A 14381-nucleotide genomic window follows, 5' to 3' on the forward strand; every position below is an offset into this window, starting at 1 on the left:
TAAAAAATAGTTTTTTTATTTTTAGAGCTAAAATATGAGAAATATAAGTCTTTTAGTGATTCAGATTAAAAGAAATATCTTCATTAAAGTGCATTATTTTGTTTATATAATTTTTTATAGCATTATATTTCCAAGAATTATCTGGGAAAGATAAATATATAGTGCCATCAATTCCAACATTTTTGGGGGGAAGGTTTCAAGCCTCAGAATTGAAAGAAGAGTGTAACGACCACTTTTTTTGCTGATTCATTTGAAAGTTGCAGACATTTTATTTCACGCTAAAAATTTTGAGTATGTATCTCTTAATAATAAAAACATTGGCTGGGGTTCAGAGATTCTGAGAGCTCTGAGCACCTAGGGGTTTTAGGGGCTCAGCCTAGGTTGGAGCCTGGAGTCCACACCCACCGACCCCTGTCTAGCCCCATCTGCCAATGAAAACACCAGTTGAGTAATAGATTCCCAGATGCAGAAGTGATGAAACAGTTGATTTATCATTAAGATGCAGTGGGCTTTCAACTAAATTAAAACAAAATTACATCTTTTTCTCAGAAGAGAATTCTGCAAGTGGTATATAATTAAAGAATAAAGACATTTTCAGATTTTAGTATAATACCACTATCACACTAAAATGGTAAATTCAGCTCAGTGGATTGAGTGTCAGCCTGAGAACCACCGGTCGCTGGTTCCTAGTCAGGGCACATGCCTGGGTTGCAGGCCAGCTCCTCAACAAAGGGTGCATGAGAGGCAACCCCTCATTGATGTTTCTCCTCACTCCCTTTCTCCCTCCCTTTCCCTCTCTAAAATAAATAGATAAAATCTTAAAAAAAAAAAAGAAATGGTAAATTATGAGATTATCTAATCTATCATATTTATTTATATTTTCCCAGTTATCCTAATTATGTCCTTTTTAACTTTTTTTCCAGATTCAGGATTTATTCAAGGGTAATTCATTGAATTTTGTTTAGTCTCTTTTAATCTAAAACATTTTCTTTCTTTTGTTTTTTGTTTTTGTTTTCATTTTTGGTGACTGGGACGTTTTTTGAGTCTAGGCTATTTGTTTCTAAAATGTTTGTTGATCTGGTCCCTCTTCATCATTCTAGGTTCAAGTTTAATGTTGATAAAAACATTACCTAGGTACTGTTTTGTCCTTCCCGTTATGTTATTAGGCAACTAATATCCGATGTATGAATTATTGGTGATGTTAATAAGTTTAATCATTGGTTAAGATGGTGTCTGTTGGATTTTTTAATTATAAGGATACCCTGTTCTCTAATTAATGTTATCTATGCAGTGATTCTTTGAAACAGTGAATATGCTGTTCCTCAAACTTTCACCCAGTGGTTTTGGCATCCATTGATTTTTGCTTGGATCGGTTATTTCATTGGTAGTGAAAAATTATTTTTCCCTGACTTTATTCCTTTTTACATTTATTAGCTAGCTTTCATTCTTCTATAGAAAAGCACTTTCTCTTTGATCTACCTCTTCCTAATTTCCATCCCCCCCTTTTTTCAGTGAACTTCTTATTAGACACCAGCATCCAGATCAAGAAATAGAAAATTACCAGTGCACTACATGCACCAGAGCCTACTGCCGCCTTCTTAATTCCTGTTTCCTTCTCTAAAATAAGCACTATCCAGAATTTAACACCATAGATAATTTTTTTTAATTTGTGAACATCATAATGGAACCAAACCACATGTACTCCTGTGTCTGCTCTCCTTTACTCAGCATTGTATATGTGAAGCTCTTCTGTGTTGTTGCATGTGGCAATAGTTGGTGCACTCTCATTGCTGTGTAGGATTCTTTTATTTGACTATACTACAATTTATCCATTCTACTGTTGATGGACATTTGAATTGTTTTCGGGTTGGGGCTGTTACCAGTAGGACACTATGAACATTCTTGTTAATGTCTTGCTGAACATACCTTCTGGGTGTATTTTTAGGAGTAAAAATTTCTAGATCATAGAAATTGGTCAGTTTTCCAAAGTAGTTATACTAATTTATAACTACCTTCTGCAGTAGGATGTTTCATGAATCCTTTTTTTTTCTCTCTAATGTGTTATAGTTTACTTCTCTTATTATTATTATTTTTTTTTTGGTACACAGATTGCCCCAGATTTGGGTCATAGAATCCCCTTCATGCTAGATTTTCTGTGCTTTGGACATAACGTCTCATTCTTTGAGCACTCCCTTGGTTTTCGGCATAAGTTCAGTGAGTACATGTAGCTGTATGACCCAAATCCTTCCAGAAAAAGTTCTGTTATTTTCTGACATTGAAATATAATTCACATACTATATGTGCATTATATAAAATTCAAAGTGTACAATTCAATGGGTTTTAATATATTCACAAGATTGTGCAACCATTATTACTATGTGCTTTCAGAATCATTAGTTTTTAACTGATGAATTTCTTACAGTGGGACTCCATTTTGGTATTATTAGTTTTTATAAATGCTGTCTTTCATTTAGTATTTTGCTTTTATTTTTAACAATTTTGTACCACATTGCTGTTTATTTCTATATTAAGTGGTAAAGCATATTTGTTTACAGATGTAAATGTTTATTTTAAAATCGATATCAAGTAAATCAAGGTAGATAAAAAGGTGTAAGTAGGAGGTAAAGCACTTAGAGCTGGAACTAGGCTTCCTAATGGGTTTCCCCCTGACTCAGGGATTTCTCTAGCAGCCGGGGACAAGGCAGACAATTTGTTGCTTTGCCTTCAGGAGCTTTTCTTGTTTGCTTGTTTGTTTTTTCTACGTTTCCCCAATTATTTTTAGCTAACTAAATAAATCTCCTAGATGTATTTTATATTTATATGATGTGTCTCAGTTAATGTATTTTTTAAAAACTTAAAATACAGACTAACCAAAAAACTTGAAGAAAGGAGAGAAGAGAAAAGGAAAGAAGAAGAACAGGTAAAGTTTGTGTACTGAGCTTTGTTTTACTCTTCCATTAAGTGAGGGAACATTTGACTCCCTATTCAGTTGGCAGAACTAGGATGGCTCCTTGGTTATAGTTCAGTTTTGCAACTGCAGTTGCAGGGAATTAATCTGTCTTCTGTAGTAAAGTCATAGATCCTTTTTTTAAATTGCTGGAAGTAAATTTGCTCATTTCTTCCTCTGCATTGAGTCTTTTTACACTAAGAGTAAAGGGACTTGAGCTAAAATTATTTTGCAGTCAATTTTGCAACTGCAAGTGCAGGGAATTAATCTGTCTTCTGTAGTAAAGTCATAGAGTCCTTTTTTTAAATTGCTGGAAGTAAATTTGCTCATTTCTTCCTCTGCATTGAGTCTTTTACACTAAGAGTAAAGGGACTTGAGCTAAAATTATTTTGCTTTGATGAAAATCAAAGTTCCTTTTTGTGTAAAAAAATTGTAGACATTTTGCTAAATTTTTTCTTTGGTGTTGCTGCATTTTAGTGCACCATTAACTTTTCTCATGGTGCACACTTAATCTGCATCATCTCTTTGAGGTTCTAATATAAGGAGGTTATCGTTTCTTCAAGCCAAATAAATGACAGCCTTAGTGTCCTTTGAGGGTAACATATTCACCTTAGAAACCAAAGACTTGTAGTTCTGTTTTCAAACATTGACCACATCAAAGTCTTATTAGTACCATTGGCAAAGATGTAGAAATTGGTAGACATTTGACTGTTTTCCCATGCTGTTAATAAACTGTACTGACTTCTTACATTCTATGAAGTTGTTTTATTCCTTTAGCAGTACCTACAACCAGCTTTCCATGCATACAGAATAATATCTAGGGCAGATTATTAAAGTTTGGGCTCATAAAACTTTCTCTTTAACTCAGAGAGAGATTAAAAAGGAAATTGAGAGGAGAAAAACTGGAAAAGAAATGTTGGATTATAAAAGAAAGCAAGAAGAGGAATTAACAAAAAGAATGTTAGAGGAAAGAAACAGAGAAAAGGCAGAAGATAGAGCAGCTCGAGAGCGTATAAAACAGCAAATTGCATTGGTGAGTGTTAAGTGTATTTATTTTTTAAATATTTTTGTTTATTTTTTTTTTAGAGGGGAAAAATAGGAGAGAGGGAAAACGTGTGGTAGAGAAATACATATTGGTTGCCTCTTGTATGCCCCCTACTGGAGACCTGGCCCTTGATCCAGGCATATCCCCTGACCTGGAATTGAACTGGCCATGTTTCAGTCTGCAGGCCAGTGCTCAATCCACCGAGCCACACCAACCTGGGCTATTAAGTTTATTTTTAATGCTTGACTGTAGAACATTTGTGAAACTTTTTCCATGCACAATGGTTTTGGTTTATTATCAAACAATGTACACAAAAATAATACATTTTAAGTGACTCAAAAAGTAGTGATTCTCAACTTCCTTTTACAGAAGTTGTACATTGAATTAAAGTACAGTTAAGATTATTTTTTTCAAAGTAATTTTTTCCATGTTATGTGAGGAATTTTATCAGTAGTCAAAAGGTAGTTTTCAAAGATTCCCTAGAAAAGAAGCTAAGAGTTGGTAACCTAGCAGTTTCCTCTAGTCATAAGTATTCTTTTTTGGGACAGTCAAAGGATTGAGAACATCATGTAGAAGCTTAGGGTGGTTTTGCAACAACTGCTTTTAGAATTGAGCGGTTGTAATACATGTGAAAACCATGCCTACCTTAATATTGTTTGTTCACTTGTTTATTCAACAAATAATTATTTACCATTTGTCTGTGCCAGATCTTGTTCCAGTTTCTGGTGATATAGTACTGACCAAAATCACATCTTTGTTTGTTTAATAGCAACTCTGGTCTTTGGTAGTTGATAAAACTGAAATATACCAGATCCAGAGTGATAAAGTTAATGTGTATGACTTTAAGGAATTTCACTCATGTGTTTACTTGGAAATGTATGAATGGAGCATTCTGGCAGTGAAAGATAATTAGTGTCTGACAACTGTTTTAAAGGATCGTGCAGAGAGAGCTGCTCGTTTTGCAAAAACAAAGGAAGAAGTGGAAGCTGCTAAAGCTGCTGCCTTGCTGGCTAAACAGGCAGAAATGGAAGTTAAGAGGGACTCTTCTGCAAGAGAAAGAAGGTACTTTATTTCCTGCTTAACCATCTTTGTGTATGTAGCTGCTGAGAAGAATAGTGGTTGTGGGATGCTTTTTGATGCTGATGAGTGCTGTGGCTATAATAAATAGTTCCAGGAGGATATATTGACCAGTTTGGCAGCTGCCAATGGTATTTGTTATTGAACGTGAATTTTCCATACAACGGTGCTAAATACAGACACTCCCTAACTTATGATGGTTTAACTTGCTGGTTTTTCAACTTTTACGGTGGTGTGAAAGTGAAAAGTATTCAGTAGAAACTGTACTTCAGTTTTTTTTAAAATTTTATTTATTTATCTTTTAGAAGGGAAAGGAAGGAGAGGGAGAGAAATATCAATGTATGGTTGCCTCTCACGTGTCCCCTGCTGGGAACTGGCCTGCAACCCAGGCATGTGCCCTGACTGGGAATCAAACTGCAATCGTTTGGTTTACAGGCCCACGCTCAATCCACTGAGCTACACCAGCCAGGGCTGTACTTCAGTTTTTAATTTTGATCTTTTCTTGGTCTAGTGATGTCTAGTATAATCTTGTGATGTTGGGCAGCAGCACAAAGCCGCAGTTCCCACTCAGTCATGCTATCACAAGAGTGAACAACCAATATTCTACATTGTACTCATTGTATTAGGTGATTTTGCCCAACTGTAAGCTAATGTAAGTATTCTGAACAAGTTTAATATGGGTTAGGCTAAGGTGTCATATTTGGTAGGTTAGGTGCTTCGAATATATGATATTGGGTTTATTGAAACATAACCTGATTGTAAGTTGGGGAGTATCTAAATAACTTTTAATAGAAGGCTGAAAAAAATCTCTTCAAAAGACAGAAAGCACATACATCAAAATGATCATAGTGATTATCTTGTGTATTAGGATTCCTTTTTTTTTTTAATTTTTAAAAAGATTTTATGTATTTACTTTTAGAGAGAAGGGAAGAGAGGAAAAAGGGGAGAGAAACATCAGTGTGTCAGAGATACATGATTGATTACCTATCACATGCCCCCAACTGGGGACCTGGTCGGCAACCCAGACATGTACCTGGACTGGGAATTGAACCAACAAACCTTTCTGTTCACAGGCACTCAGTCCACTGAACCACACCAGGCAGGACTGTGCTAGGATTCTTTACTTGTTAGAATCTCAAGTCAAATAGGATAAAGCAAAAGAGGGCATTCATTGGTTCTACATTTGGGAAGTTCCATTGATGGATTTGGTTAGGCATACCTAGATCCAGGAATCTAAAGGATATCTTTAGATGTCCTTTAGTCTCTTGGTTTCTTCTGTTTTAGCATCATTCTCAAAAAAACTTTAAGTGTTAGAAGAGCCCTCAAAGATGAGCCCTTTCTCCCAAAGCCCATATCACTCACTGAGGAGAATTCTCATTGACCCTGCTTGTATGATATGGCCACCTCTAGATCAGTCACTGAGTCTGCTGGTGTGGGCTCTCTGGTTGGGGTAGTTGATAAGCCCCTGTGGTGAAGGAGGTGGAGAAAATGTTAGTGATAATCATATCAGAATGAGTGACATGTAACAGATAAGGTAGTTCCCAAAACAAAAACATGTTATGAAGACAAAACTTCAGATTTCCAGTATATCCTATTAGTTGGATTAGGATTAGTGTTTATTTTCTTCTCTTTTCTATATTTTCCATATTGGAAAATTAATAAGCATGACTTTTATAATCATACAAATTACTTTAAAAAACATTTCTTTTTCAATTTTTATTTATTTATTTTTAGAGAGATGGGAGGGGAGGGAGAAGGGGAGAGAAACATCAATGTGTGGTTGCCTCTCACACACCCCCTACTTGGGACCTGGCTTGCAACCTAGGCATGTGTCCTGACTGGGCATCGAACCAGTGACCCTGTGGTTTGTGGGCCAGTGCTCAGTCCATTGAGCCACAACACCCAGGGGGGGAAAATCTATTATTTCTAAAACTAATAAAATACCTAAGAATATACTTAACAATATTAAATCTTCTGACCTGTGGAACATAGAATGTCTTTCCACATATCTAGGTTTTAATTCTTTAAACAATGATTATAGTTTTCAGTGTACACATCTTACACCTTAAGGTGGCAGTACTTCTTCCCAAACTGATTTATAGATTTAGCATAATCCCTGTCAAAACCCCAGATGGTTTTTTTGTTGAGATTTTTGTAGAAATCTGATCCTAAAATTCACATTGACAGGCAATAGACCCAGAATTGTCAAAACAGTCTGGAAGAGGAACAAGTGGAAGGCTAGACTTTTGTTTTTAAAAAATCCTTACCCAAGGATAATTTTATTGATTTTAGAAAGAGAAGAAAGGAGGGGAGGGTGGTTGGAGACAGAGAAATATCTGTGTGAGAGAAAAAACATCAATCAGTGGCCTCCCATATGCCCTTTGATGGGGGATTGAACCTGCAACTTAGGTATGTGCCCTGACCAGGAATAGAAACAGCAGTATTTTGGTTAGTGTATGAGATGATGCTCCAATCAATTGAGCCACCTGGCCAGGGCAAGACTCAGACTTTTCTGACTTTAGAACTTACTACAGAGCTTCAGTAACCAAGACAATGTGGAATTGTCATAAGAATGGATCACATAATAGAATTGAGTCTCTAGAAATAAACCCATGCATTTATGATCGATTGATTTTATGAAAAGGCTACCAGGACCATTCAGTGGGGAAAGAAGAGTCTCTTCAACCGTGCTTGGACAAGTGAATATCCACACATAAAAGAATGAATTTAGACACTTAGCTCACACCAAAGACAAGCACTCAGAATGGATCATTTACCAAAATATAAAAGTTAAAGTTTAAAATCTTAGAAACAAAATTAGAAAATCTTAGGATCTTGGAATAGGCAGTGGATTCTTAGACATGACATCAAAAGCACAAGCAACAAAAGAAAATAATAGGTAAGTTGGACTTCATCAAAATTTAAAAGTTTTGGACTTCAAAAGCAAAAAATTATCAGAAATGGGGATGTAGGACAAAAAAGTGAAGGAGACTAAGAAGTACACACTACCAGTTATAAAATAAGTCATGGGGATGATTATGTAGGTTCCAGCCAAGATGGAGGTGTAGGTAGAAATGGTTTGCTTCTGCATACAACCAAAAGAAGGACAACAACGAATTTAAAAACAAGAAACAACCAGAACTGCAAGCAAATCAAACTGTACAGAAGTCTAACAACCAAGGAGTTAAAGAAGAAATACTCATCCAGACCAGTAGGAGGGCGGAAATGGAAAGCCAGGGCAGAAAGGACTTGCAGCAAAGAGGCAGACCAGGCTAGGCAAAGCAGCTGCGGTCCATTGGGATTTCACACACATGCGAGTGGATAAGCCAGTAGGAACAACTGGGGAGCGAGACAGGCCACGCAACCCAGGGTTCCAGCGCAGGAAACTAAATCCTTAAAACCTCTGGCTATAAAAACCTGTGCAGTTTGCAGTGGCAGGAGAAACTCCTAGCCTCACAGAAGAGTCTAGGACCTATGTGGTCCTAGAACATACACAAACCCACCCACCCAGGAATCAGCACCTGAAAGGGCATGATCTGCTTGTGGGAAGCAAGGGAAGCGATAGAAAGTGGGGCAAGAGCCAAGCAAGCCAGTATTGTTCCCTCTCTGAACCCTCCCCCATATATAGTGCCACTACGCAATGAAGTGGCTTGCCCCTCCCTGGTGAATACCTGAGGCCCTGCCCCTTACAATGTAACAACTTTGCTGAGAAAGAAATATGGCTCAAATGAAAGAACAGATCAAAACTCCAGGAAAAAAATCTAAGCAATGAGGAAATACCCAACCTATCAAATGCAGAGTTCAAAACACTGGTAATCAGAATGCTCACAGAAATGATTGAGTTCGGTCACAAAACAAAAGAAGAAATGAAGGCTGTACAAAGTGAAATAAAGGATAATAATGAGGGAACCAACAGTGACGGGAGGGAAGCTGGGACTCAAATCAACAGTTCGGAACAAAAGGAAGAAATAAACATCCAACCAGGACAGAATGAAGAAGCAAGAATTCAAAAAAATTGAGAAGCTGAGGAATCTCCAGGACGACTTTAAACATTCCAACATCGGAATCATAGGGGTGCCAGAAGAAGAAGAGGAAGAGCAAGAAATTGGAAACTTCTTTTAAAAAATAATGAAGGAAAACTTTCCCAATCTGGCAAAGTAATTAGACATGCAAGTTCAGGACACTCAGTACCAAAGAAGTTGGATCCAAGAAGAAACACACCAAGACACATCATAATTAAGTTATCCAAGATTAAAGGGAAGAAGATAATCTTAAAAGCAGCAAGATGAAAAGAGACAGTTACCTACAAAGGAGTTCCCATAAGACTTTCAGCTGATTTTTCAAACTTTATAGGCAAGAAGAAGCTGGAAAGAAGTGTTCCAAGTCCTGAAAGGCAGGAACCTCCATCTAAGACTACTCTATCCAGCAAAGCTAGCATTTAGAATGGAAGGGCAGATAAAGTGTTTTCCCAGATAAGGTCAAGTTAAAGGAGTTCATCATCACCAAGCCATTATTATATGAATTGTTAAAGGGATTTATCTAGGGAAAAGAAGATAAAAACTATAAACAGTAACTTGACAACAGACTCACAACTCTTAATAAGTGTACCTGAAAAACAAAAATCAAACTAAGGAAACAACTAGAACAGGAACAGGGTCACAGAAATGGAGGTCACATGGAGGGTTATCAGCAGGGTGGCAGAAAGAGGAGAATGGGGAAAAGGTACAGGGAATAAGAAACATAATTGGTATGCACAAAATAGGGTTAAGAATGGTATAGAATACTATTAGAATAGTTAAGAATAGTATAGGAAATGGAGAGGCCAAAGACTTACATGTATGACCCATGGACATGAACCAAGGGGGTGTGTGGAATGCTGGATGGTGGGGTGGTGCAAGGGATAGGGAAATAAAGGAGAGAAAAAACTGGGACAAGTATCTTAGCATAACAATAAAATAGACTTAAAAGAGTAAGTCATAGTCATGGCATGTAATGTACACTATGTACATTGTACAGTATTGAGAACATAGTCAATAATACCATTATTGTGGATGGTGACAATGGTTGCTAGTCTTATTGTAGTGATAATTTCATAAGATATATAAATGTCTAATCACTGTGTTGTAAATCTGAAACTAATACTGTATGTCAGCTATAATTTAAGAAATACATTGTTTTGTTTCGTATTTAAATATTTTATTTAATACTGGTGACCTGGCCCGCAATCCAGGCATATGCCCTTAGTGGGAATTGAATTGGTGATCCTTTGGTTCACAGATCAGTGCTCAGTCTACCAAACCACACCAGCCAGGACTAAAGTCAATTTTAACAAAGTCAAAATAAAAGTAAAGTGAAAAGATAATTCACAGAATTGGAGAAAGTATTTGCAAACCATATATATCTAAGGGACTTGTACTTAGAATATAAAAAAGTTTCATAACTCACAACAAAAAAAGCAAACAACTCAATTTAAATATGGGAAAAGGATTTGAATAGACATTTCTCCAGAAGGGATAGACAGATGGCCAGTAAGCACATGAACAAATGCTCAACATCACTAGTCATTAGAGAATTCAAATCAACCCTCTAGGATGCCCACATTTAAAGACAGAGTAACAGGTATTAGCAAGGATGTGGAGAATTTGGAACCTTTCTACATTGTCAGAGGGATTTTAAAATGATGCATTCACTTTGGAAAAACAATTTGGCAGTTCCTTAAGATTTAAACATAGACTTAACCATATATTCTAGCACTTCTACTTTTAGTTATAAACCCAAGAGAATACATGTCCACACAAAAACTTGTACTTGAATACTTAAAGTAGCATTTTTCATTATAGCCAAAATGTGGTATAATAATACAAATAAATGTTCATCAACTGAAGAATGGGTAAACAAAATCGTATAGCCCATACAGTGAAATATTATGCAGCAGTAAAAAGTAATGGTGTACACATGCTACAACATGGATGAACTTTGGAAACATAATGGCATATGAAAGAAGCCAGTTACCAGAAGTCACACATATGATTCCATTATATGAAATGCCCAAAGTAGGCAAACTTGTAGATGCAGAAAGTAGATTGTGTGGTTGCTGGAATTAGGTGAGAGAGGAATGCCAGTAGGTTTGGGATTTCTTTGGTGGTGATAAAAATGTTCTGGAATTAGATATTGGTGATGATTTACCACTTTGACTATGTTAAAAGTGACTGAATCTTATGCTTTAAGAAGGCAAATTTCATGTTACATGAATTGCAGCTTAGTAATGCTGACCTTAATACAAGCAAAAAGATCTGACATTGTGGAAAAGACTGTACATTGTGAAAAAAACTTGTCTATATTGTTTTCTGTTCTTACAGTTCACTGCACATTTCCACTTTCATTTTCTCTAACTTTTGGTATTGTTTGAGAATATGTAGAGGTAAAGATGCTGACTTAAATTTCCGTTTTTTCGTAGCACTGTTGCAAGGATTCAGTTCCGTCTTCCTGATGGTTCTTCCTTTACAAATCAGTTCCCTTCTGATGCTCCTCTAGAAGAGGCAAGGCAGTTTGCTGCACAGGTAAATTTGCTTTGAGTTGTAATAAAGGTAAATGAAGTAAAGGTTGTGAAAATGTAGGAAGGGAAGATTTTTAAACATAATTTGAAGAATGTGAATAAATCATAATTTATCCCCAGGAGGAAGCACAGGACAGCACTGGGTGTTGTAGAGCTTCCATCATCTATTAGTGCCACATGGGAATAGCATATCTGCTGGTCATGCAAAAAGTAGGAATTTGCTGATGTACAGTAAGCTTGGGAAACTTGACTGCTTCATACACTCAGCTGAATGAACAAAAATCAAATGATTTTTCAAAGGTCTAATCTGAGGGAGTTGTCAGTTAAAAGGATGCAGTATTTCTTGATCCTTTTCACATTTTCTGCAGATTGCTTAGAATACTTTGGGCTGGCCATTTTCCCACCAAGTTGTCCCATTTTCTGCTGGTTGTCCAAGCCTAAAGACCAGTAATCTTCATTTGGCAACAAGTATCATCTTCAGGAACTTAGCTCCAGAATTGTGGCCTTACTCCAAAATCTGTATGGGTGTGAAATTTGATATCTTAGAAAATATGAGTAACTTTCAACTAATTTTTGTTTTCTGATTGATTTCTTATTCAAAATGTATTCCAGGCATCATATGTTCTAGACTCATTGTCTATACCAGTATTTGTCTCATATATCACATCAGTGTTAAAATTAGAGTCTAGATCTTTCCACTAGATCTCTTCTTTGTGTTTAATGTGCTACCTTACTTCTGGGTCCCCAAAGATTGATACTTGCTGCCTGCCTTCCTCCACTGGTGAGCTGGGCTGGACAACATAAAAATTGATTTTCAGAACTCTTTTCCCTAAGCGGTATAGTAGAACCAAGCCAATAGCCACTTTCATTCTTTTGCTTTGGAGCCCCACCTGGGGCCTCCTAAGAAGGGGTGCCCCTTGCTTGAGTCTTACTGCCCCCTCCTGCCACGGGTAAGTGAAAAGGGGGAGCCACATCAGAGGAAAAAGATCTTTGATTGCATCAGTCCTGTTAGAACTTGTCTCCAGTAGAATGGCCTAATTTTGTATTTGTGTATGTTCTTATGTTAGAGTGAAACAATGAGAGGTATGTGTGCTGTGACCCACAGCAAAAAAACAAAAATGTTAGTCTTTTTCTTTGGAATCTTCTAGGTAAAGTTGTCTAAGACGTTACAAATGCAGGGGACTTAAAATTGTGAGGGTGACTGTGATGCTGCTGAGTATAATGACCTGGGTCTGGGTTTATATGTATGGTGTGGATTGATGATGGACCATTTATTCTTTGAGAGAAGAGGCAAAAGCTCCTGATGTATGTATGAGAGCAAGTCTGGTCTATTCCAGATTTTAAATAGGGAATATTTATAATCCAAACATATTTGTGAGATACTAATGTAAGTTTATAAAGGATAATGAAAACCCTCATGGCAAACTGCAGGCATACTTGAAAGAAGTATCTAATTGTTCATTTTTATTCAGTTTATATAATTTTAGGAACTATATTCTTGCTCTTTTATGGTCATTTATAAAATTTACTTAAAACTTATTAAAAAATTTAAATTTACTGATTTTAGAGAGAGAAGAAAGGAGAAAGAGAGAAAAAAAACATTGATTTGTCGTTCCACTTATTTATGCATCCATCGGTTTATTCTTGTATGTGCCCTGACCAGGATCAAACCCACAACCTTGGTATCTCAGGATGATCCTCTTAACTGAGCTACCTGTCTAGGATATTAAAACTCTTAAATACTATTTGGATTTGACAGCTTTTAGCTACACCAAATTTTTATAAATGTTTTTTGAGTATACATTTAAATGAACTTTAAAAATCAAGGCAGTTTTAATTAAAGCAGTCATTTTACATGCATGTAAGAATGTAATATCTTACTATAAAAAGGCATTGTTGTAATGTTTTTAAACTTCCTGTTATGTTACAGACTGTTGGCAACACTTACGGTAATTTTTCATTAGCAACCATGTTTCCCAGGAGAGAATTCACTAAAGAAGATTATAAAAAGAAATTATTGGATTTGGAACTTGCCCCAAGTGCTTCAGTGGTACTGTTGCCAGTATGTATATATGTCTGTATTGTTTTCTGTTCTTACAGTCCTGTTTGTTCTATCTTTGATTGTTTCTTACAGTTAGAGCAAGGTAAGGTGAAAGGTATATAGTGGATAATTAAAATCCACTTATCCAAAAATGTTAGATCAGTTTGTTAGATTATCCTGTGCTTTATATATTTTTGTTGTTAATGAAGCATTAGTTTAATTTTCAGCATTTTTCTTTGCCTGTTTTGATGGACAAGAAATGGTAGAAGAAAATAAGAAATGCAGAGGGTCTAATCTGTAGACTTAGTGTTTTTATCTGTGCACTCCTCTGTTGTTTACCAAGTTTTTAGAAAACATATTAACATTATATCATTAATTTTCATTATCATTAATATCATTAATTTTTAACATATTAATCCCATTTGATCTTTACAATATTTTAATCTCTGATAAAAAAAAAAAGAGGCTCAGAAAGCTTAAGTGACTTTGCCAAGTTGCCACCTTACATGCCAGAGCTGAGATAAGAGCCGGAGTTGTCTTCTGTGTCTGGGTTAGTATAGTTTTCCCTGCTCTTGAGCTATAGCCCCACATGTAAAACAGCCCTCCAACCATCAGGATTAATTGCATTCACTGAGGTTTGAAAATTTCCCCTTTTTTTAAATAATCAAGAATGACTTGTCAAAGTTACTAATTTTAGTACAAATGTTTAGTTCTC

General features: G+C 36.2%; 1 protein-coding gene across 1 annotated transcript in view; it reads left to right on the forward strand.

The window, feature by feature from the left end:
• UBXN4 (UBX domain protein 4) overlaps positions 1-14381 on the forward strand; it is a 41151-nt gene that overhangs the window by 22580 nt on the left and 4190 nt on the right. The window contains exons 7-11 of the mRNA XM_037133618.2: positions 2866-2920; positions 3816-3980; positions 4927-5054; positions 11527-11629; positions 13556-13687. Of these exons, the coding sequence (XP_036989513.2) occupies positions 2866-2920; positions 3816-3980; positions 4927-5054; positions 11527-11629; positions 13556-13687 (583 nt within the window). The remainder of the gene's footprint in view (positions 1-2865; positions 2921-3815; positions 3981-4926; positions 5055-11526; positions 11630-13555; positions 13688-14381) is intronic.

This window comes from Artibeus jamaicensis, unplaced genomic scaffold (assembly GCF_021234435.1).
Source record: "Artibeus jamaicensis isolate MK-2021 breed Jamaican fruit bat unplaced genomic scaffold, CSHL_Jam_final contig_1284, whole genome shotgun sequence".
NCBI lineage: Eukaryota > Metazoa > Chordata > Mammalia > Chiroptera > Phyllostomidae > Artibeus > Artibeus jamaicensis.